The following is a 24,172-nucleotide window of genomic DNA, read 5'->3' on the forward strand; positions in this document are numbered from 1 at the left end:
ATTACGGGGCTCCCCTCCCCTTCTACTTCCTGCTGTCTGCACCTTGATCTGAAGGTGGCAGGGGAGAGGCGAGGTAGTGCAACTTGAAACATTTATTCTTTTGTGCCTTGTTAGCAACTGCTGGGAGAAAGGAAAGCGTAGCTGCGGAGGAGGTGGACACAGACAGCTGAGATGGGGTTTGTGCATAATCTACGGAGTAAATTATCCTCGCTCCCTCGGGAGCATGCAGAATTTAGGAGTGGGGAGTGTTCCGCATGGAGGTTGCTGATGATCTAGGATGTGAGGGGTTTATCTTTCCTGCTGCCCCACTTCTTCCCTCCAGGGAGGGGATTTGGCCCGAGTTTGTGCACTGACTGCCCAAGTGATTATTTAGCACCTGCTGCATGCAGGAGAGGGGTGGTTACAGTGGTGACCAAGGCAGACAGGTTCCCTTGGAGCTCACTTTCTGGAGGGAGGTCGATGGTAAACAAAGGAGAAAAAGTAAGTAGAAGATTATATGGACTGTGAGTCACATGGAGGAAATACACAGGGTGGTAGGAGAGTGTGACATGGCAGGGTGGGGAGCCGCTCTACTAGGTGGCCAGGGATGACCTCTCTGAGGACAGAACATGCGACACCTGTGATGTGAGGAGCAAGAGGAACCTGAGGAATGTGCAGTACCAGCATCCGGAAGCAGGAAAGGGAGCTGGGGCAGGGGCAGGGCCAGCTCCTGGGAGTGTGGACAGGAGGAGAACCCCATTCCAACAGCAGTGGAAGTCATGGTTGGGGGGGCAGTCAGGAGAGGAGAGACTTCAGTGATGCATCTGGCTTACTTTTTAAGATGCTCCTTCTGTGAGACGTGCCACAGATGGGAGAAAATGTTTGCACGTGACAATACCCAAACAAAGGATGTGATTCACAATACATTAAAGAACTCTCAAAACTCAACAATAAGAAAACAGACCACTCAGTTAGAAATGGGCGACATACTTGAACAGGTACTTACCAAAGATGCACAGATGGCAATTTAATATATGAGCCATCATTAGTCACTAGAGAAATACAGATTAAAACCATGAGATACCATTGCACACCTATTAGAATGTCAAAAATACAAAGTACTGACAATTCCAAGCATCGGCGAGGATGTGTAATAACTAGAGCACTCATACACCACCGGTGGGAATTCAAAATGGCACAGCCACTCTGGAAAACAGTTTTTCAGTTTCTTATAAAATTATAAAAACCTTGCAGTCTGTGTACCAGGGAGCACTACTGGGCAATGAAAATGAACGAGCGATTGATTGACACAGCAGCCCGGACACATCTCAGTTGTATTTGGCTGAGTAAAGGAGGCCAGTCCCAAAGACTCCATACGGTACATCCATACATCATACATACTTGTACAGTCCCAGAATACGACGTTCGGAGAAGGTGAAGCTAGAGGGACAGAATAGATCCGTGGTCACCAGGAGTTGGGGTGGGGTTGCTGACCACAGAGGAACATGAGGGACTTCTTGGGAGAGTTGGAATGTTCTATATCCTGATTGGGGTGGTGGTTACAGGAATCTACGCGTGTGATAAAACCCATAGAACTGTACAGCAAAAAAGGTGATGTTGCTCCATGCATATGAAATGATGATGATGATGATGATGGTTAGAAGCTTCTTCCACAGGGCTTCTCTGACACCATGTCTTTGGACCTCTTGTTCCCCATCTCCCGTTACTCACAGCTTTGAGCTCACTTGGTGACCAGTCCCCCTCGGGTCAGTCCCCCTCCGCTCCTCCTCCTGCCTGGCTTCCCTGAGCCCCACCCCGCCAGTCTGCCACCTTGCATCAGGTCCCCTCCATTCGGGAACACCCCAGCAGCCTTGGCCAGCTTCCAAGTTTCTCTTCTTGGTGGCCAGTCCTCCTCACCCCGTTTTGGGGAGTAGCGAAAAATCAGGTTCTTGGACACTCCTTAGTGCCCGACATTTGTCCTCTCCCAGCACCACCTCTGGGTGAGGGGGTTCCCACTGGGCTTCCCCCTAGAGGCCGGACACACCTACGAGAGACATGGGAACCTTTGGATCTGAACCTGCTTTTCTCTGAAGACGCTGACCCTTTCTGTCTCTATGCGCTACTCTCACCTGCACTAAGCATGCTCCAGTCCTCCCGACGGTCCTCCCTTCCTCCCTCTTCCTCCTTCCTCCTCCCTCCACTGCCTCCTCTCTCCTCCTCACTCCTACCACCTCCCTCCTCCCTCCCTGACCCTCCACAGCAGCTGGATCTCAGCCTGGCCGCCCACACGGAGGGTCCTGCCTGACCCCGGGGGCCCCTGGAGTCAGATCTGCAGGAGAAGTAGCCAGAGCTCCTGATAGGAGGGAGGAAATCCAGGATGGGTTTCCAAATACTGTGCGAGCTGTGGTGGAGGAGGCCGGCCTCGGACACGCATCCTCTCCTGATGGAGGCCGTGGGCCTTCAGGGACCCAGGGCGGAGGGCGTCAGGAGAAGCTGGGAGAGGCCGTGCTGGAGACAAGCAGCCCGGGATCGGGATTGTCTGCCTTTCAGGTCAACTTTGCCAGGGCTCTGGGTGTGGACAGAAGGCCTGCCTGGTGCACCAGGCAGCGTGTCCTCTGGGCCAGGACTGCAGTGACCTCTAGCAGTGGGGGGTGGGTGGGGGGGGTGCTGCCTGAGGCCTTGAAACCAGACACCAAGCATTGGACTGTTAAAGTGGAAGAGCTACCTGTGGTCCAGAGAGGGCAAGGCACTAACCCAGAGTCACACAGCGGTCCTGGCAGGACGGGCCCAGCCCTGGGTGTGATGCCGCCCCTAGGAAACCGTCTGTGTGCCCTGAGCTGGCTGTCCTTGACTGATGGCCTAGAGTAGAGATGGCCCAGGCTCCCCTCCGTGCCGGGAGGCACTCCAGCCCGCTGCGTGCGTGAGAAACCTAATCCTGCTGCCTTCTCAGGGCCCTGGGCTTCCGTCTGGTCTCACCTTCCTCTTGATGGAAAAACCCTCGGGTAGATCGGTTCCCATGACCAGGTGCTGCCTGCCCCATGAGCACAGGGTGACCTGCCACGGGAGGGATTGACCTCCTCCGAAAAAGTGGCTGACTTCCAGGGAAATAGGAGTCACCAGATGGCCCTCCAGTGGCGGTAGGCGCTCTGCCCCAGACCCTGTTCTCGGAAGGATTAGGGAAGCTCTCTCCCTGTCCCCTCACCAGACCCCTTACCGCGGGGGAAGATCTGCACTTCCCCCCACACCCCTGCTCGGCCCCGCGCCTCCGCTGCCCTGCCCGCTGTGGTCCCAGGTGAGCCTGTGCGGCGGTCTATGTGTGTTTGTATATGTGTGGGCCTAAGCGTGTCTGGGTGTGTTTCTTGGAGGAATGAATACGGCGGGATCCCTTTGGCTTTCTCTCCCTAAGGGCCGGGGTCCGGAGCCTCCTTTGTAACTGGTGGGCTCAGACTCCCTTCCTTGGACACTGCCAGGTGCTTGTCTTGTCTCAGGCTGCAGAGGAACCCACTGTGGGGCATGGTCACCTGTCACTTGTCCTCACACCTGGAAGCTCACCCTTCTTTGCATAAAGGACATAACTTGGGCTTTCCCTATATGTGGGTTTTGGGGGGAAGGTCCTTGCTTTGGGGCTCTGTTGCTTGGAATTGAGAATGAGTGCAACCCAAGTCTGTTGGGATTACATTTGGCCCCCAGGTAACAGAAAGCCCTCCAAGCCAGGTAAACTGGGATTTCTCCTTCTAGACCAAGAAGTGCAGAGGGGGCTGTCTGGAGTGGGTGAGGGTCTCTGTGATGCCCTGAGAGATCAGGCCCTTACCGCCTCCCTTCCCCTGGGTTTCTCCTGGGCAGCGTGCAGTCTCGTCCTCTGAGGTCATGCAGACTCCACAGGTGCGTGGGAGGACCCGAGGGGACGATGTGTGGATGTGCTCAGATGTTCCCAGGTATTCGGGTGGTGGGCGCTGTGCTGGAGGCACGCTCCCCCCTAGTGATGGTCCCACCACCCTGGAGGTGACCTGAGTAGCCTACTGAGGCCCCCCCCGCCCCCCTTTGGCACCCCGATGGCTTCTCTTCCCGGAACAGGGATTTTTTTCATGGAAACACAGCCAGCTCTGTCACACCAGGCGAAGGGGCCATGGGCTCACAGTCTCTGCAAAATCTGGGGAGAAAGATTAGAAACCCAGCAGCGAAGCACCCCCTTCTTTAATCAAAGGACGGGCCCAGAGGACGTGCCAGCTCCCCGCTATCACTGAGGATGGCCCTTGTCCCCAGCCAACGTCAGCTGGAGCCTGCCTCTCCACCCCCCCCCCCCCCCCCCCCGCCCCGACGGCTCGCCAGCCCAAGCAGCTGACGGGTCACCAAGCTGCGAGGGGCCATGGGCGAAGACAGTGCCGTTCACCCACTGCAGCCCCCTGAGATTTTGCTCTGCACCGCTCCCGCTTTGGGAAAGGCGACCTGTGCCTCTGGGTGACTCGGCTCTGACCCTTCAGTGCCTGAGCAACCTTTGGTGACATCCTCTCAGCCAAGGGCTCCGATCCAGAAGTTCCTGGCCCACAGCTGTGTTCCGTCAGCACGGAGGGGAGGAGGGCTTGGCACGAATCTTAGCATGACCAGCAGGCTTGCCGAGCAGGCCACGGGAGGTCAGCTAGCATGAGCCTCGGGTGTCCACATCCGCCCGGCGCCCCGTGGCCCCCACCAGGCTTGGGACAGCGGGGTCCCGCGCTGTGGTGGTTTTGCCCTCTCAGAGATGCTGCCCGGGCCCGATCCGCCTTCCCGATCCGCAGGAGCGGGATTTCAGGGCACAGGGAAAGGTCAGAGGGCTTCTCCAGACATCCCCTTCTCACAGCATCGTCCCCAGCCTGAGTCTTTTCTCACCGCGCGAGAGGAGAGAACACAAGACCAGACCAGCGGGGGATGCACTTGAATTTAGGGGAGACTGAAGAAGACATGTTCCTAATGGGAGAATTTACTGCTGCTTACAGGGACAACAGGGGGACAGCCCCTCTGTCCTCCCGTGGATCCTGCAACAGGAGAAACCGGCTGGCAGCCCCCCACCCCGCCCCAGCCTGGGCTGCCCGTGCGCCACCCCCATTCCTTCCATCCCCGGCCCGTGTCCCCTGCCCTCCGCTAGCCTCAGTGGGGGGTGCCCACAGCCAGGACCCCCACCCAGAGAGCTTCCAGAAGCTTCCACGTGTCTAGACACCACTTTGACAAACAGTTCCTCACATTCCTGTCCTTTCTGCGTCCTGTTTCCAACTTCTCCTCGTCTGGGCCGCTCCGGGCCGACTTTGGGGGGCAGTGGGGCAGCCACGTTCTCACTGGCGGGCTCGTGCCTCGTCGGGCAGTGCTGGCTGGACGCTCTGCTCACGCTTCTGTTCTTGGATGCTTTTTCTCCCCATTTGGAGCAGAAACACTTAGCAGCTTTTGGCAGACGGCTCCCCCCCGCCCCCCTGCCTCTGTGCCCCACACCCGGGCTTCCCTGGGGAAGGGGGTGGGCAGTGGAAGGAGAGGCTGCATGTCTGCCCCATTCATCCTGCCTGCCTCCCCCTACCCGCGCCCTGAGCCCCCCTGGATTCTGGGAAGCGGGATTGGGCCAGGAACTCGGGTGCCCCCTCCGTGCGGGCATAGCTCCTCTTGCCCGAACCGTCCGGGGTTGGTGGGCACCTTGGATGCTCGGGCTGCTATAACAAAACACCACAGACGGGTGGTTTAGACAGCAAGCATTTTATTTCTCATGGTTCCGGAGGCTGAGAAGTGCAAGATCAGTGCACCCCACATCCCGTGTGTGGGGAAGGCCGGCTTCCTGGGGCGGGGGGGTGGCCTTCCTGCTGTGTGCTTATGCAGACAGCTCTCGCTCTTCCTCTTCTTAGAGGGGGGCCCCCCCTCTATGATGCCCTCTAAACCTGACCACCACCCGAAGGTCCCACCACATTGGGATTTAGGGCTTCAGTGTGAATTTGGGGGGACACAAGGCTTCAGTCCATAGCAGTGGGGATGTCCCCCCCCAAAGTCCTCTGGCCACTCTGTCCCAGGGATCCCGTCCTTGGAACACAGGGAGGGACCCTGGGATGTAGCACACCAGGGTGGGCCACCCCAGCTTTCTAGCCTGTTCCAGACTAGGACAAGGGCTGCAGGGCCTGCTCTGTGGGGGGGCCTCACCTCCCAGCATGGCCACTCCCTTTCTGCGCGGCCCCAGGAGCCTCCTTCACCTCCCTGCTCTCTGCCCTTCTAATCAGGGTGTTGAGGTGATCACTGTGGTCTGGTGCCACGGTTTTCGGTTGGCACCTCGGACCTCCTGGCTGCAAACCAGGGCGGGCGCGGCAGCCTGGCGGGTCTCACCTCCCTGGCCACCCCCTCTGACCTGGCAAACCCCAAGGCTGCATCGTGTTCCAAACATGGAGGGTAGGGAAGGAGACCCGGGGGCAGAGGAGCGGGGAGACACAGACTTACCTTGTGGGGAGTCAGACCCCTCTGCTTGTGATCAGCCTGAGGGCTTTGCCTTCCTTCCTGTCTTCCCCTCGGGACTTTGGAAGGGCTCCCCTGCTGTACTTCCCGGCTGCCAAAACAGCCTTTCATGGTGGTCCATTCTGATTTCCAGTCCCCATCTCCAGGGAAGCAGGTGGGCAGTGATCAGAGCTTCTGGAATATGTGTGTATGGGGGTGCCTGACTGGGCATGCCTCCCTCAACCCCACGCTTCCCCCCCGTCTGCCGGGGTGGGGGTCCATGGGACACCCCAAGGTGGGGCGGGATTGCAAGGGAGGGGCCGACTACCCCCCTCCCCTGCCCACCACCCTCTAACCCTCCTGTCGTGTGTCCTCCACAGCCTGTGATTGCCACCCCGTGGGCGCGGCCGGCAAGACCTGCAATCAGACCACCGGTCAGTGTCCCTGCAAGGACGGTGTGACGGGCATCACCTGTAACCGCTGCGCCAAGGGCTACCAGCAGAGCCGCTCTCCCATCGCCCCCTGCATAAGTATGTGGTGCCGGGAGCCCCCCTCCTCCTCCGGACTCCGGCTGGGCTGTGGGGGAGGGAAGTCCTCTCTGAACCCCGCTGACGTCCAGCGGGTTGAGCACTTTTCCATACGGGACCCCGTGCGAGACCTCCAAGCCTGGGGCGTTCTTGCAAAAGCAGCTGGGAGCTCAGCATAGGCAGCCTGCTTCTTCTCTATCCTGATAAAGACTGAGTCTCCCGTTCCCAGGGGGAAGCAAGCCCCTTTCCACTACCTGGGGCCTCGTCCCATGTTCTGCCTTGGCTCCCAGACCTGGGGTGGCCTCGTACCAGGGGTCGCCATGGTGGCTGTGGTGGGCATTCCGGGATCCCCGGACCCTGGCAGATTCGGAGCAGAAGGGGCTGACCCTACAGGCTCCCAGGCGTGGCCCCCTACGGCCCTTATGACAGCTGATGGCTCCCCTGAGAGTCCTGGGGGCCCCTTGGACCAGCTGTTAGCCCCTTAGTTGCCGGAACTAGAGGAGGGGGTGAGCAAGACGGCAGGGGCCACTCAGGGGCCCTGGCGCGGAAGGGACTTAATGTTTTATAACTGGTAGGATCGTACCAGGTGTTATGGGTGGAGACTTAGCCTTGGTTGGAAGTCAGGCCTGGCTGGGAGCCAGCCCCCGGCCTTGGCCTTCCTGATTCCTTTGTGCAGGGCTGACCTAACCCAGAAGGGAGAGCAGAAAAAGGAGCAGATCCTGGCGGGTCTGCTTCTCCAGGGCAGGGGTTAGCTGGCCCGGGGATTTGACCCCACCACCTGTTTTGGTGGGGCTCAGTGTTTTCTTTTAATAATTCTTTAATGTTTGAAAGCAAAGTCAGGAGACGAGTATTTTATGACACATGGAATGCTTGAAATGAAAAGTGGAGCGTCCATGAAGTTTTATGGGGACAGAGCCGCGCCCGCGCGTACCTGTTATCCGTGGCTGCTTTGAGCTCTAGCACAACTGAGTAGCTACAGCGGAGTCCGTAGGACCCGCGGAGCTGGGCACATTCACTAGCTGGCTCTTTCTAGGAGAGTCTGCTGGCCCAGGGCGGTCACAGGGGTCCGGTCCCAGCAGATAACCCAAATCCTGGCCCCGGGAAATTGAATTCCATATCCACCCCTCACAGAGCACCTTGAGACGGTTTTCACGACCACCTCTACTCGTCAGTCTCACAATTTGCAGAAACCCTTCTCTTCCGTCCAGCCAAAAAGCTGCAAAGTGAACATTTTGAGAAAGCTGGGAGGAAACCCCGGCGCTGCCCCCGGGGGGTTGTGAAAACACAAGAAAAACAAACAAGCTGGAGCCGCCATGTCAAAGTCCCAAGGGGAAGGACCCTGAAATGGAGCTGATGGTTCACAGTCAGGGACAGAAACCTGGGGAAGCGGGAAGTCTCGCTCTGCGACCTGCTCCGGCAGAGGCCAGGCATTCCCGCCAACCATCTGAGGACCTGGCTCTCCACCCTGGGGTTTCTGGGAGCTCTTGCTGCGGCCGCCAGCTATAGGCACCCAAACCGTGTTCCCCCGGGGGGGCTCCTGCCTGTCTGGGCACAGCTCTGGGAGCCGGGCCCCCTGTGCACCTCCCGGAGCTCACCCGAGGCCCACGCCCATTGCTGCACATACCTGAGCCATCAGGACCACGGAGCTCCTGGGGGCTAAGAGCAGGCCGGATCTGTGGTCCGCTTCTTACTGAGTTGCTGTAACAGGCCACCCGTGGCTCAGTGCTGATTAAATCCCACCGAGAGCAAGAGCGGACCCCCGAATGGAGGGCTGGGTCTCAGGCATGTCCCCAGGCCCGAGCATCTGGACCCACCAAGCCTCAGGTCCCAGCTGATCCTGTCTGGAGATTGAGGGAGGTCTTACCCCGAACAGTCAGATGGTGGCCAGAGTCTGGGGGGTTCGTGGAGACCTCTGTGGCCCCCCTGTTCATGGAGGAGGCGAGTCCCTCCCCTTGGGGACTTTTGGTGGATGCCTGGGCGACTTTCCCAGAGACTGGAGGAACCTCTTCACCTTTCCTGAGCACAGGAGGAGTCAGGAGCTAGTAGGAAAGAATTGGCATTCGAGGTAGAAAGGGAACGACCCCGGTGAAGTGCATGCTTCTCTCAGGCCCTCGGATCCTCCTTAGTCTTCTGGCTACCGAAAAAAGTGTGAGCCCGTGGGAGCCTGGGCCCGGAGTGCAGACCACCCCCCCACATGCGTGAGACACCTCCCAGCCCCCTCGCCTGCCACCCCTGCCACGGAAGCCTACCCTGCCACGGAACCCGCCAGCGGGGGGGAGGTCAGAGGGGAGCAATCACATCGTACGGGGAGGGGGGGTCAGCCCTCCACGCTGTGGGCCCGCCCTGCCTTCTCCCCACTCCTGTCCCTGCCTGGTGGAGGGACAGCATCCAGAGAACAAGGCCACGTTACGGGCCCGCATGCCAGCTTCCTCCGGCTCCTGGCCCTCCCCCTGTAGGGCTGAGGAGTGGGGAAGGGAGGAGAGCCCAGGGAGGAGTCTGTGCTCTGCCCGTTCTCTTCTAAGGTCAAAAATAACAGCTTTTTTTTTACCTCGCTTTCTCTTCCTCCTGTCCCGAACCTCACAGAGATCCCTGTGGCACCACCGACCACGGCCGCCAGCAGCGTGGAGGAGCCGGAAGGTAAGCGTGTCCTGCTTTGCCATCGGGACGGCAGGGGTGGGGGGATCAGAGCTGCTAGACTCCTCAGAACCACCCTCAGGGAGCTGCTGGGTATGTGTGGTGGCCCCTGGGGCTGGACTGAGGAGGATGGAGCCACACGGCATTTTTCCGGTGATGCCCCCTCCGAGAATAAAAGGGAGGGGGGCTTCCTGGTGCCTGCAGGCTAGCTTCTCACCCAGGCCCGAGACCCTCCTGCTCATGCCCCCAGGGTAGCAAGGTGCCTGTGTGCCCAGCACCGTCGGAGCTGGGGTGCGTACTCCTTCCTGGGGCTGAAGAGAAGGCAGGAGGCGGGAATGGGGATGAAAAAAGCATCTTGAGCACAGGGGTCCACGAACAGGATTCACGGGGCTGGGAGCCCGGACGGGAAGAGCATCACACCTTCACTGCCCCTCACTTCTGCCCAAAATCAAGTGCTCTCTCCATGGGCCACAAACCCCCAGAGGGGTGGGCAGCCCACAGAAGTCACAGCGAATTTCACACCGCATTCGAGTGGCTACAGAGATCATGAAATGCTGTGTGTGTTCGTTGTTGCTTCGGAAGGACGGAAGTTCCCGGACTCGCAGCTAGATCCTGATGTATAATCATTAGTAAAGAAGCACGTATATTATGCAACTGTATCGTAAAGCTGGGTTTTTGGAAAATATTTGGATGGGTATATTTCAGTATTATTCGTTTCCTGTATTCCACAGGACTCGCTGTGTGTTTTATTTTTGCATTTAGAAATATTGCTGGGAGAAAGGGTCCCTGGGCGTCCCCAGACCCTTGGTACAGGAGGGGTTACGCAGCCCGGGCCTTGGGCACAAAGAGGGCTCACGGCCTGGCTGGAAGGTGCGCCTGGTGGAGAGCAGGCCAGACCCGCTGTGAGGTCAACAGCCCTCAACTAGGAAAGGACAGAGGAGCATTGCAGGGAGTGCCTGAGGCCACACGGTGGAAAACCACAGAGATCTTGGTCTTGGGTTGTTGGGCAGTCTTCAGTCCCCTTTGGTTGAGCTGCGGGGGACCCTTCCAGGAGGAGCAACAACGGGAAGGCGTTGTAGAGAAGTAGCATCCCCCGGTACCTGGGAGGCGGGATGAGGGAGCTCTTACTGTAAGAACGTAATTCAAGGGAACCTCCAGCTCTGGGGGGTTGGGGGGAGCAGTGAAGACACTTCCCTTTAGCGGAGTTTCGATGCTAGCTTCCTCCTCGTGACATGGGTCACAGGAGGACTCACCTGGCCAAGCTCCTCCTGGGGGCAGTGTGCACAGCTGGTCCAAGGGCAAGGCGGCTCCCGCCTCTCTCGCGGCTCCTGCCTCTCTCGCGCCTCCCTGTTTCTGGTCCTTGCAGCTTGACTTGAAAACATGCAACCATCTTGGCTCGGCAGGTAAAAGTCTCCTGAGCAACACTTAGAAACACTTGTAGCAGCATCCTGCTCGGAAAAGTCTTTCTTAGCCGTTGTTTTGATTTCATTACTGCGACTCGCCTTTCTTCCCCCTGCACCTTTCAAATCATGGCTTAAATGGAAGCAGGCATCATATGAACGCCCTGACCGAGCGCTTTCCTCACGGAGGGGTGAAGTGCACAGGTGTGATGCTTGTCCTGGTGCCCGTGGCTGTGGCCTGACCCTTTCTGACCTCCTCCGGAGCTCTCCAGGTGTCCGGAAATCTCTGGTGCTCCCTCCGGGGAGCTGAGGCCACTGCCAGGCCCGGAGCGCCGGACTCTGGAGCCGGCCACCACCACACAAAGCCCGGCTCGCCTGTCTCGGCAGGCCGGGACGTCGTGGGCAGGAGGCCAGGGGGCCCCCTGGGTAGCGGGGCTGGGAGCTCATACTCCCAAGCCTGTCGATTCTTGCAGTGTTTGAATAGGGAAGGCTTCTGTGCCAGGCCGCCCGAGAAAAGCTTGTTTACTTTTGCCTGCGTAATGGAGGAGAATTAATAAACCGAGAATTTGTCCTGAAAGCTGATGGACATAACCTCGCCCTGAACCCATCCCCTCGAACAAATGCTGTCCACCTGCTCACTGAGCTGGCTGGGACCCTCTCTTGGGGCAGGGAGGTGAGGAACGCCTGGCCCGTGGGAGGTCTGGGGCCCCGGGGTGGGGGGTGGGGTGACGGCCCTGGGGGAAACCGAGTAGGAACGGGATCGGGACCACCCCCTCCAAGCCCACCTGCTTATGGTCATAGAGACCTCCAGCCCCCAGACCTAAAAGAGGGCCACCTGCCTTCCCTTGCCGTCCATCAACTCGGAGATGGTTGTTGATCTGCATGTTTGTTTGGTTCAGCGGGAGGAGCGTGGTTTGGAGCCGGGTGACCTGGGGTCGATTCTCCACTGGCTGCGAGGCCTTGGACAGTGATCGGCTTCTTCCATGGTCCCTTATAGAGCTCTCGGCGGGCAGAAGCGCCCGGGGCAATGGTTGACAGCTGGCTGGGCCAGGCCTGGTTTGTAGCATTTGCCACTTTCCCTAGTGTAAACACTCCTCCTGTGGCCAGTTTCCCCCCAACTGGGGCCCTGCGAGGCGCCTGGGCAGTCAGCCCCCCAGGGGGGCCTGCAGAGAACTCTGAGGAGCCCAGCAGCTGTAGGAAGGGCTCCATCCTCAGGTGCTCTCAGGTGGGGGTGCTGGGCTGGGGGCTGACCTTAGACGTGTCCCATCTGGGAGCTTCTCAGCCCTTCCATTTTTTTCTCATGGAAGAAAATCGGGGTTATATACACCTGCAGCCTGGATTAGCTTGGCTCTTTCTGGTTTTTGGCTCTCGTTTTGCAAGATAAAGAATAGGTTGGGTGAGTATGGAAAACCAACTGGTAACACTTGAATGCAGTACTGGCCAGGTGTTGGGGGGCAGGACAGTGGGGAGGAAAGAGCACTGGCTAAATTGGGAGCCTGGGGCCTGAGTTCTGTCTGATCTGGTTTCCTGAGACAGTGGTCCCCCCACCCCCATTATCCATGCGGGATACATCTCCAACACCCCCAGTGGATGCTTGAAACCACAGATAATACAGAACCCTGTTCATACTATGTTTTTTCTCATACATGCATCCCTGTGGCAGAGTTTAAAATATAAATCAGGCACTGTAAGAGACCAACAATAACTCAAAATAAAATAGAACAGTTATATCAAACGTGAACTCAGTCTCTCGCTCAGCACATCTTACTGTGCTGCACTCACCTGTCTTCTTCTGGTGAGGGTGAGAGGTGGGAAGGTGCCGCGTGGGGTGATGAAGGAGGTGAATTGAGCTGAGCAGAGGTCTCCCGCCTGCAGAGCTGCTCACGGGGACGGTGGGATTATGGCAGGACTTGTGGGCGTGAGGACAGGTGTGGAGGGTCAGCTTGCTGGAGGTCTCTTGAGAGGACCTTGGGAGGGAAAAGGTGGTGCTGCCCAGGGCGGGGTTGGGGCACCTGAGGGAGCTAATAGCTGCTGCTATTAGACCCTGAACGTAGCGGAGAGTTGAAAACCGGAAGTCAGTTAAAGGTCAAGTGCTTGACTTCATGATAGCGGAAAGGTGGGAACAGCCCACATGGCCATCGCTGCGCGAATGGGTAAACGTGGCATGGCACGTCCATATGGGGGACTAGTATTCGGTCATAAAAAGGGATGAGGTACCGATACACGCAAACTTGGATGAACCTTGAGGATGGTTTGCAGAGTGAGGAAAACCAGAGATAAATGGCTGCATAGCATTATGATTCCGTTTCTATGAAATGCCCAGAATCAGCAAATCCAGACACCAGAAGTAGCTTAGTGGTTGCCAGGGCCTGGGAGGCAGGAGGAGTGGCGAGTGATATTTGATGGATACGGGTTGTCCTGTTGGGGTGGCGGGAAGGTTCTGGAACTGGACAGTGGGGATGGGTCATATTGTGAATGTGCTTAATGGCACTGAATTGCCTCATTGAAAAAGGGTAAAAATGGTAAACTTTAGGTGTATTTCACCACAATTAAAAAAAAGTCACGTGCTTAAGATATAGGGTCCAAGAGAGATGTGAATCTGGGTTGCTTGGGGTGGGCTAAGCAGAGCGTAGGATGGGGCCCGGAGTCTGGGGCATAAGCAGCAATGGGGGGGACATGCTTTGATCACTGGGAGAATTTAGAGGCCATGGGGTTTCTTTGAGCACCTTCTCACGTCACCTCCACGCAGGAGTAGCTCAGATAGGGAGATGGCAGACAGCCTCTGGGCTTCCTGGACATTGAGCAGGGGCCATGTTCCTTCCCATTATGTAGAAAAGGTCTGGCCACACAGCCTGCATCCTCTTTCTCATTTGGGGGGTCATCAGGGAAGGAGGGGTTCCTTCCCTGGGTACTGGGCCTTCGGGACTCCTGCTGTAGGAGAAAGGGGGCCCACGGGGGGGCGGGGGCTGCTGACAGGAGCTGGAATCGCTGACCCCACAGGCAGCCCATGCCCCTTGTAAGAACAGTCTGTTAATGGCCTGAAATCCTGGTTTTCGAAGGTGGTACGAAGTGGGAGGTTAGGCCGTCCGGGATCAGCTGTTTAGGCACACGACCGTCAGATAAGTATGACCAGACGAGGCTGGACCAGACGCATGATTAAAGATAAACAGATTCTGGCTCAAAGAAGAAGCAGAAGGAGGTGACATTTACGGAGTGCTTACTCTCTCCTAGGCATGCTTCTCAATGATTAGCCGTTAATCATCCGTTCCCCCCAGAGGAGGTGGGCACTGATTAGCCCCCATGGTACGGAGGAGAGACTGAGTCACAGGGAGGTCCATAAGGACCCATAAGCAGCGCAGCCGGCATCCCAGGCAAGGTCTCCTGGCCTCGGAGTTGACCTCCATGTCATTCTGTCTCCAGGGAGCTATGCTGGTTGGCCATTTCAGGGTAATTTCTAAATATATCTTCCTGACCGTGTGGTAGCATTCTACCGGGAGAGAAGACAAACGGTGCATCTGTTGGGACCGAAAACCAAGGTAGAGGCAGAGGGGCAGCCGGTTAAAAGCTTCTGGTTTTTTGCAGGTGCCTGTTACAGTGGCTCTTGGGGGTGTGGTTGGTCGGCATGTGGGGCTGGCGTGGAGGACCATGCAGAGCTCTGTCTCTTTGATCACAAGGCGGCCCCGAGTGAGACGGGGCAGATGGATCAGCTTATAGGAGAAAACAGTTTGGGTGGGGGAGCAGGTGCCTTTCCCACACACAGGATGGTGCTTGCATCCTAAAGACATGCCAGTAGAGAACCAGCCAAAAATCAGTACAACGGATAGGAGCCTGGCTGGTAGGCCATCACACAATTAACATTCAAAGAGCAGTAAGTTTTCTTACGTATCAGCAAGAACTACATAAAAACAGTGTCCTAGTGAGTGAAAATGTTCAAGGGATGTCTGGCCTATAGTAAGTGATCAATGAAGACACAGCATTTGTATAATGGAAACAAAATCCCTATTAGAACAGTACCAGAAATATCAAATATACAGAAATAAGTGTAGCATTACAAGTACAGAATGTAGATTTTTACAAAGGGTAAAACTTTTCTAAGGGACACTATGGAAGACCAGAAAAATAAGGGAAAAAACAAATAAGGGGAAGATCTTACCGCATTCTGGGAGGGCAAGACTCCACACTATGAAGTGCCAATTCGCCCCAAAATAATCTGTAGGGTTAGCATGATTCTAGTCAAAATCCTAATGGGACAAGACATGATTCTTAAGTTCAGCTAGAAAAATAAATGAGCATTAATCATCAAGAATTTTTTGAAAAGAAGAGTAATGAAGGGTGACTTGGCCTACCAGATTTTTACAATATTATAATGAGGATATTTAAATTAGTGTGATAGAGAAATCACACAAGGTGAGTTGAAGTCCAGAAACAGACTCAAATGTAAACATAAGAACTTAGTAGACGGTAAAGCTGAGATTACTAATCAATGAAGAAAGGATAAATCAATCAGCAAACGGTGCTGGGAAAACTGGCTATTTATTTTAAAATAATAATAAATGAGATTTTTACTACAGGCTGTGAGCCAATATAAATCCCAATGGATTAGACATTTCTATATTTTTAATGAATCCTTAAAAGTTCTAGAATAAAACATATCAGCATCAATGTAATCTTGGGGTCAGGAAGGCTTTCTAAATATGATACAAAAGTCAGAAATCACAAGAGGAAAGATCTTAGGTCAATAAAAGTGGAAACTTCTGTACGTCAAAACTCTGTAAGCAACAGAGAGACAAACTAAAAGCTGAGAAAAATATTTGTGACATGGATGACCAAAGATTAATATCCTCAATAAATAAAGAGCTCTTATAGTTCAACAAGAAGGGGGGAGATTCCATTACCAAATTGGGTTGAGAGAATGAACTAGAAATTCAGAGAATTTGTACACATGGAAAAAAGCATCTGAAGTATTATACTTACCTAGTAATAAAGAAACAACATTAATAAAAATACCATCTCAAAACTTATGATAACTATTTACAAAACAAAAAGTAATTCCCTGTGTTGAAAGGGTTGGGAAACAGGCACTCACCCACTCTGGTGATGGGAGGTCAGGTTGGTACTACTTTTTATGAAGGGTGATTTGGCCTCACGTATCAAAATGTATCTTTGACTCCATGCCTTTCTAGGAACTTAGCCTAAGGAAATAGTGAGATGTGCCAGGATTTAGCTATAAGGTTTCTTTTTGTGGCATTGTTTATAATAACAAAAGAGGGAAACAACCAGTTATCTTTCAGTAGAGTTTTAGTTACTCAATTATGGGATATCCGTATAATTATGTTGTAGGAGAATATTCAAATACGAAATGGAAAGATACAATACATTGCCAAAGCAGATTACACATGGAGGGTCAGCTTTAGTGAAAAGTTGGACCAGACACATGATTAAAGATAAATACCTTCTGGAGGGTCAACTTTGGTGAAAACCTGGCTTGTAGAACATTTTAAATAAATGATTTCATTGTGCTCACATATTTCTGTGGTTCTCGGCAATGGGGCTAATTTTGCCCCCAGGAGACATTTGGACATTTCTGGAAGACATTTTTGACTGTCACAACTGGAGAGAGGGTGGTGTTGTTGGCATCTAGGGGGGAGAGACCACCCCAGAAGACACAGGGCAGCCTCCACAACAAAGAATTATCCAGCCCCATATGCTAATAATGCCATCGAGGTGGTATACTGACATAGGATAAAATCCATGTGTTCGCTCCAAAAGCATTAAGGAAAGATGTTGCTACATTCAAAGATAGACCAGCTCATTTCTTACTTATGTGTGATATTGAGATGCGTGCAGCTGAGGGTTTAGAAAGCGATGTTTTCTCAAGTCAGCAAGGAAATCTTGCGTTCCCATAGGAAATGTTTGCCAGTCCATTTTCCATGGAAAATCACCCAGTCTAAAAAAAATTATCCCAAATTCTCAGTGTTCCTATAAATTACTGTATTTTGGAATTAATGTGATTTAACCAATTGTTAAAGTTCTTATTGCGGAAAAACCTTAAGAGCCATAGAGAGGACAGAGTGATGGGTACTCATATTCCTATCATCTAGCCTTAGCAAGTCACATTTCGCCCCCTTTGCTTCAACCATTTGTTTTTTGCTGAAACATTTTTAAAGAAAAGCTTAGGGATGCCTGGGTGGCTCAGTCAGTTAAGCGTCTGCCTTCAGCTCGGGTCATGATCCCAGGGTCCTGGGATCAAGCCCCGCATCAGGCTCTCTGCTCAGCATGGAGTCTGCTTCTCTCTCTCCCTCTGCCCCTCCCCCTGCTTGTGCTCTCTCTCAAATGAATAAATAAATAAAATCTTTAAAGAAAAAGAAAAGCTTAGACATTATGGCATTTCACCCCAAAATATTTCAGAATACCATTTCTGAAAACTAAGAACATTTTCCTGAATCTTCTCAATAACACGGTTACACCTGACAAAATTAACAAAAAGTCTTTTCATGTCGTCTGGTGCCCAGTCAGCCTTCAGACTTCCTTGGTCATCCCTCACGTATCTTTTTTTTTTTTTTTTTAAGATTTAATTAATTTATTTATTTGAGAGAGAGGATGAGTGGGGAGGAGAGGGAGAAGCAGGCTCCCCGCGGAGCAGGGAGCCCGATGTGGGGCTCGATCCCAGGACCCCGGGATCATGACCTGAGCGGAAGGCAGACGCTTCACCGACTAAGCCCCCCCAGGCGCCCCTTCCCACGTGTCTTCTATAGCTGGTTTGCCCAATGGTTTCAGTGTTAAAGGGCTATGCAGTAACGTGCTTTACAAAGCGTTGTTTTTAGAGGCGCATCTAGTCCCTGGGCATGGGCTGCTTCTGGGGCTATAAGGCACGTGGAATGGCGTATCTCATGACAAGTGCGACGTGGCTGCCACCCATCATCATCATTAGTCTCGTGGCCTAAAGAAGGGGAAGGGCCACGTCTGGCCTGAATGTGGCCCGCCCTGTGGCTTTGGGGTGGGGGTGGGGTGGGAGGTGTGAGCTTTGAGTTTCCTTTTGGGGAATGTCCCTGAGGAGGGGGCACCTCCACGGGGGCGGGGACAAGGGACTGAGATGCCATCGTAAATCCTTGCCACGCCCCTCCATGGTGGGAGCCGAGACGTTCTGCGGTGAATTGTCTTTGGCCACTGGTGACCCACAGAGAGGGCAACTTCAGAGGGTCCAGCTTACTGTTTGCTTCCCCTTGGCCAGGAGACCCGGCTCTGGGCAGCCTGCATGAAGCAGACCTCTTTCCTTCCTTCTCAGTCTGTCTGTCTGCTTTTCTCTGCCTTTGCTTCTGTCTCTCTTCTCCACCCATCGGCCACCACCTTCCTTATTCCCTTTCCTTCCCTGGTGTCCTCCCCCTCCCCCTTTGCTCTTCCCCGTTGGGGGTCTGCACAAAGGGTTGGGGCAGAGGTCAGGCTGGGGGGGTGAGCAGGGCCAGGGAGAGCATGGCCACCCCCATCCCCTGCCTGGGGCCTCAGTCACCCCAGGGGGCACAAAGGAAGCCATTTCCATAGTGGGCTTCAGGACCCCATTGTTTCCTCTGCAGGTGGGGCGGCCACCAGCCTGGAGGAGGATAAAGGGATGAGCCCGGAGGCCAGAGGAGCAAGCGGGGGCGGAATATTTAGCCCTTCCTGGGAGCTCTTCCCACTGGGGACTCCGGGGGACGGCTGATGGGAACGGGACGAGTGACAGGTGTCAGAGAGGGGATTGGAATCCCTGGGGCCCGCCCCTGTGTCACACAGATGTCACAGAGTCCTTACAGGCAGAGGCTGGGGGGGTGGTGTGCAGGCTGCCGGGCTGGGCAGAGGCAGGCTGGAAGTCTCCCTGCAGGCCCCCGGCTGGGCACTGGTGGGGGGCGCACCGTGTCTGGGCTGTGCTAGGAAGCTGGCCGAGCCCCTGAGCCCACGGTCCGTCCTCTCTCTTGGCCAGGATTGCGGTCAGGTTTGGCCCCAGCAGAACCTCAGCAACCACTGACCTGGAGCAAGTAAGGCTCCCCAGCCCAGGGGTGGGAGTTGGGCAGCACCCACAGCGGTCCCCTAGATTTCCTCTATACCTTGTATCAGTCTGCCGGAGTGACCGTGCGGCTGAAGCAACAGAAAATGACTTTCTCACTGTTCCGGAGGCTGGAAGTCCAAGATCAGGGTGCCCACGTGGCTGGGTTCTGGTGAGGACCCTCTTCCTGACTTGCAGGCTGCTGACTCGCTGGGTCCCCATGTGGGCGGGGAGAGAGCTCTCTGGTGTCTCTTCTGCTGAGGGCCCTGATCCCACCATGGGAATTGTGGTGGGAAACCATGCAGTCCTTGGCAAGTCATAATAGACAGCCTGAAACCAGGTAGTTTTTTACTTAAGAGCATGGATTATGAGTATTTCATGATTCTCTCCCCACCCCAATTAAAGTGTCCCTCCAGGCTAATTGATAGTGTGGGGCTCAGTCTTCTCAACGAAATGAAGCCAAATGGGCTACATGATCTACTGGGTCCCTCCCAGTTGGCGAGGAAGCCAACTGAAGTCTTAGGGCCTGGTGGTCCCCGAGCTTGCGAGGTTGCCTTGGGGCATTTAGACCACGAAGGGATTTAGAGACCCAGGGGAGGGAAAGGGAGGGGGAGAATGGACTCGGGCATTATCTGCCCACTTACTGGGCATCCTCCCTACTGCGGACATAGACTTCAGGGTTGGAGGGAGCAACGTGGCCGTGAGGCGGGGAGGCTGCCAGCTGCCTCCTACATCTGGGGTGATGCTCAGACAACCACCCCCTCCTCCTGCTGAGTACAACTCTGTTCTCTGCTGCTTTGTTCCTTTGCTCCTAAAGCTGTGGGTCCCTGCTGTGCCCCAAGGCGTGGCCACAGAGATGGGGGACCTTGTGTCTTTGCCCTCCAGGGTAGAGCGTGAATTCAATAAGAGCCACCCCCCACTAGAGTGGTCAGCTTCTCCCTAGGGAAGATGCTGCCAAGTGTCATTTGCCCCGTTTTGTGATCTCTGCTCAATAGTAAAGGGCTCTGTAGGATTGAGAAAAGGAGAAAGTCGTTTTGTTTGCAGAGATTAGAAATGGACTGGGGTCCAGGCTGGATTAGGCTTTCCACCCATTGCCTTTCCCTGTCCCCTTCCATACCCAGCAAGTGGGACACACCCTTGGTTTCCTGGCCAAGCATTCCTTCTGCCCCACGAGGCCACCTCCTTTGGTGTCAAGGTTGGGAAGTTGTACTTCAGCGTCTTTAGCAGATGGAGAAAGCTCTGACAAGGTGGTCATCTTTTTAGGCTCCATAGTCCAGGATTGTCCTGGCTCTGGACTTCATCCCTGCCCTTTTTCCTCTTTGTGGCAAAGGTACTGCTGTAGATGGGAGAAGACGTGGAATGCCAGCCATTCTTTTGGGTTATCAGGGGCCCCGAGACAGAGATTCTTGCGCAGATGGTTTATTGAGGGGTGGGAGAAACCAGTAAGGGAGCGAGGGAAGGACAGGGCAGCAGAAGAAGCTAGGAAAACATGTGGGTTCGGGAGAAGTCTGGCCTCAATCTGATCCTGCAGAGAGCTCTGAAGGGTGAATCCCACCACAGTTATCCTGCTTACAGGTCAAAGGGCTGGACACTTACACCTGCCCGTGTAGCCTGGCCTTAGACTATAGACTGCCCCCCCTCCGTGTGTGTGTGTGGGGGGGGGGGGGGGGGCAGCGGTGTATGCAACTTCCCAGATATTTGCAAGCAGAACAGTTTCCATCAGCCAAAGGCAAGCCTTCAGAGAAGGTGCAAATGGGAGCCATTAGCTGCCAGCACCTGGAGCTGGACGTGGGTGCACTGGCCCCCTAAGGGCGCTCTGGGCAGGGCACCAACTACATCTGCTATACTGGGTACGTTATTTGAGGGGGGAAACAAGTTTTATTGGGATTTGGGGACCATCTATGGGTCTCTGTCTTGTCTACTCCAACCTCCCTACACTGTAAAGAGACCTGATGGTTATTCTCTGGGGCCCTATGTCCCCCCTCTGATATCCAGCCAGTCAGTAATGACTATTGGTTAGGGCTACGACAAGAGGTCCTTGCGGCCCAACGCAGGTGTTTTTGGTTGGGCGGCTCCGTTCTAAGCAGGGAGTCGGGCCCAGGCTCCTTCCGTCATGTGGCTCTGCCATCCCCTAGGGCCTATGCGTCATCACTCGTTTGGCATAACTTAGGGCGGCAGTGGGAGACATGTCCGATCATCACTTCCACCCGTGTTCCATTGGCCAGAACTTAGTCACATGATCATACCTGACTGCAAGGGGTGCTGGGTAATGTAGTCTGTAAGCTCAGTAGAGACTTCTCTGGTTATCACTTCTACCTGTGTCCCATTGGCCACAACTCAGTCACATGACCACACCTGACTGCAAGGGGTGTTGGGTTGTGTAGTCCGTAAGCGCAGGACGTGCCTGAACCGGGCACACTCTTTCGCCAAAGACCTTTGTTCGCTCTGCTGACTTAAGGGGCATCTGTGGCCACCTCTGTGATCGTGGTGCCCCAGTTATTGGCACTGGAAAGAGATAGTAAACTGTGAGGGCCTTTTCTCTGTGTAGGAAGGACGAGGGACGTGCGTCCTGCCCGACAGCTGCCAGGGTTTGGGGTATAGCTTCCTACCCCCCCTCCCCCGGGAAAGTAAGCAAAGGCGACACCGGGTTCCAAGGCATGACCTCATTGGCAGTGGCTTAACCAGCTGGTCTAACCCGCCAACCAACCAGCCGGCAGACGCTACGGGGCTACAGGCATGCCTCTTTCATGACCTTCCCGGGGAGCCCCAGCTTAGCCTCCCTCCCTCTTGCCCCCCTGAATCACCCTTCAGTGTAGACAGCAGCTCCGGGCTGTGTCCACCATTGGCTCTGGCTGGAGAAGTGTATCCAGAGCCAACTGGATCCCCATCGGGACAGCTTTGTTTTCCCTGCCGAACACAAAATCCCCTGTTCACTCAGAGAGCCGACAAGGAGACCCCGTGGGGCTGGCCCTGTGGGAGCAGATTCCAGTGAATACAGCGCCCGAATGGCTTCAGCTTATTAAAGGCGAATACACAGGATAACTCTGCCCTCCAAGTGGGAGCCAGAATGGAGAGCACAGAGCTGTTGGAGCGGATTAGCAGCCGCAGAGTGACGCGGGCAGGTGCAGCCTTTTCTGCAATCTGGAAGGGTTTATGAAATACGGATCCTGTGCTCTATAAATCCTTCCCTTGGCCTCTTCTGGGCTGCAGGCTGAAAATGGGGATTTCTTGTCCAGCCAGGCTCGGTGATGGTTTGGAGGACTACCCACCCCTCCATTCCCAGCATTCCTTGGGAATTCCAGTCCGAGGATGTGTGCACTTGCCTGTTTATTCATTCGGTCTTCATTCATTCATCCCCTGCACGTTTACTGAGGGATTGGTAGGGCCTGTGCTGGGTTTACAGAGATGAGGGAACACGGACCCCTGAGTTCAGGGGACTGTGGTTCACTGTGAGGGAAAGACGCATAGATGATTCTGAATCAGACCGGTACCTGGTACAGGAGAGCTAAGGGTTCACGTGTCAACAGCTACCCACGTGGCTTTCCACAGGCCTCCCACAGGCCTCCCAAGGTCAGGCTTCCCAGAGAGCCTGCTGGGTCTGCTCCTCCTTCATCCAAAGCCTCAGGTCCAAGGTGGCTCGTCACCCCTGCAGACGAGCTTCTCTTCCCTAATGGCAAACAAGGAGAACCAGTGGCATAGCTAGAAATTTGGGGTCCTTGAGCGAATCCTCTAGAAAGTCCATCTAACGTGGCACAGTTTACATGTTAAAACAGCTCAGGGGGCTGTATTTCTCCAGCTCTGAGGCAGATTCGGTCTCCATGTCTTTCCCTCGTAGAGATAGGACTGCCACAATCTGCCCCTGCCGGAGACCCCTCATTTAGCTAGGCCCCTCGTCTTTCTAAAGCCGGGTGACCTCCTTGTCTGGCCTCTTCAGCGGGTTTTCAGGGCTCATCTCTGGTGCAAGAGTTTTGTTCAAGGTTTTGAGCGTGTTATAGTGGGGAGGGGGAATGAAGGGGGTGGTGGGGACCGCAGGCCTACCATAAAGCCTGCTCTCCTAAGGGCAGAGGCACATGCAGTGAAATCAACGGGCTCTGAATAACTGTCGGGGGTGGGTGGGTTGCTGTGGCTGGAGCTGGTGCTTGTGGATGCCAGGTACCGAGCCAAATGGTGTGTCCCACACATATGCCCCCACCCCGGGGGGGGTCAGAACCTGTTAGTCGTTTTGCACCCGAATTGTCCCGGCACCTCTCCGGGAGGCCTGTGTGTGAACTTCCGGTGCAGCACCTGACGGGTCTGCAGGATGTTCTCCACTTGTGGTTCCCTTTCATTTGTGGGTGGCGGCGGGCCGCGGTGGGGGGGTTGTCGGGACGCCCTCCAGGACTGGGGGACAGATGCAGAGCACCAGTTGGAAATCCCGTGTCTGGGGAGTTCCGAAGAGGTGGTTGGTTACAAAATGGAAGACTGGTATAAAAGATGACCTTGGCCATCTCACGAAAGCCTGGACGTGTCCAGGTGGGGAGGGCAGGGCAGGGATGAAGTCCAGGGTGTCCACTGGCCTCTTGGTGACCTCTAGCCTCAAGGCCCTGCAGTGGCTCAGGGGAGAGCGGCTGTGCCTCCACCAGGAACATGAAGACTTCTAGAACCTTCTATGGGGCGGGGGGGGGGGGGGCGGGGGATTTGTGTCTGTGGTTACATGGAGGCTGTCGAGAATTCTTTACTTCCCCAAAGCAGACACAGTACCTTCGTTCTCCACGTGGTTTCATCTGGACAAGGCGGATTTCAGTGTTTGTCAGCATTCCTGCGCTGCTGTGGAATGAGAAACCCCCCCTCCCCCTGTAAATACGGTTTGCAGACAGCTGAGGCATTAATTCATTGAAATGCCATGTACCTTTTTTTTCTTTTTAATCATTTTGGATGGAAATCTTTCCCAGATGCCTCGCCAACTTTCCTGCTCACGGAGCAGTGCCCATTGAACACGATCCCGCCTTTCAGGATGACGCAGCGGTTGCAAGACGGGCTGGTGCTGGGGTGCTCTCGTCATCCCGAAGCTGTCCAGCTGTGGTAGGACCGCTTGCCTCTGTTCGAACAGCCCTCGGACGTGCCACATCTGCTTTTCTTGGTTTCCTTCTTCCGGCCAGTGGGTCAATCTCCTGAGGGTCCCCCCCCACCCTTTAAATCTA

The 24,172-nt window shown here is 55.1% G+C and overlaps 1 protein-coding gene across 4 annotated transcripts in view; it reads left to right on the forward strand.

The window, feature by feature from the left end:
* Nucleotides 1-24,172, forward strand: part of NTN1 (netrin 1) — a 174,439-nt gene that overhangs the window by 119,972 nt on the left and 30,295 nt on the right. For all 4 annotated transcript variants that reach the window (XM_027567741.2, XM_027567740.2, XM_027567738.2 and 1 more), the window contains exons 4-5: nucleotides 6,795-6,944; nucleotides 9,525-9,578. In XM_027567741.2, coding sequence (XP_027423542.1) covers nucleotides 6,795-6,944; nucleotides 9,525-9,578 — 204 coding nt within the window. The remainder of the gene's footprint in view (nucleotides 1-6,794; nucleotides 6,945-9,524; nucleotides 9,579-24,172) is intronic.

This window comes from Zalophus californianus, chromosome 16, assembly GCF_009762305.2.
Source record: "Zalophus californianus isolate mZalCal1 chromosome 16, mZalCal1.pri.v2, whole genome shotgun sequence".
NCBI classification, from domain to species: Eukaryota; Metazoa; Chordata; class Mammalia; order Carnivora; family Otariidae; genus Zalophus; species Zalophus californianus.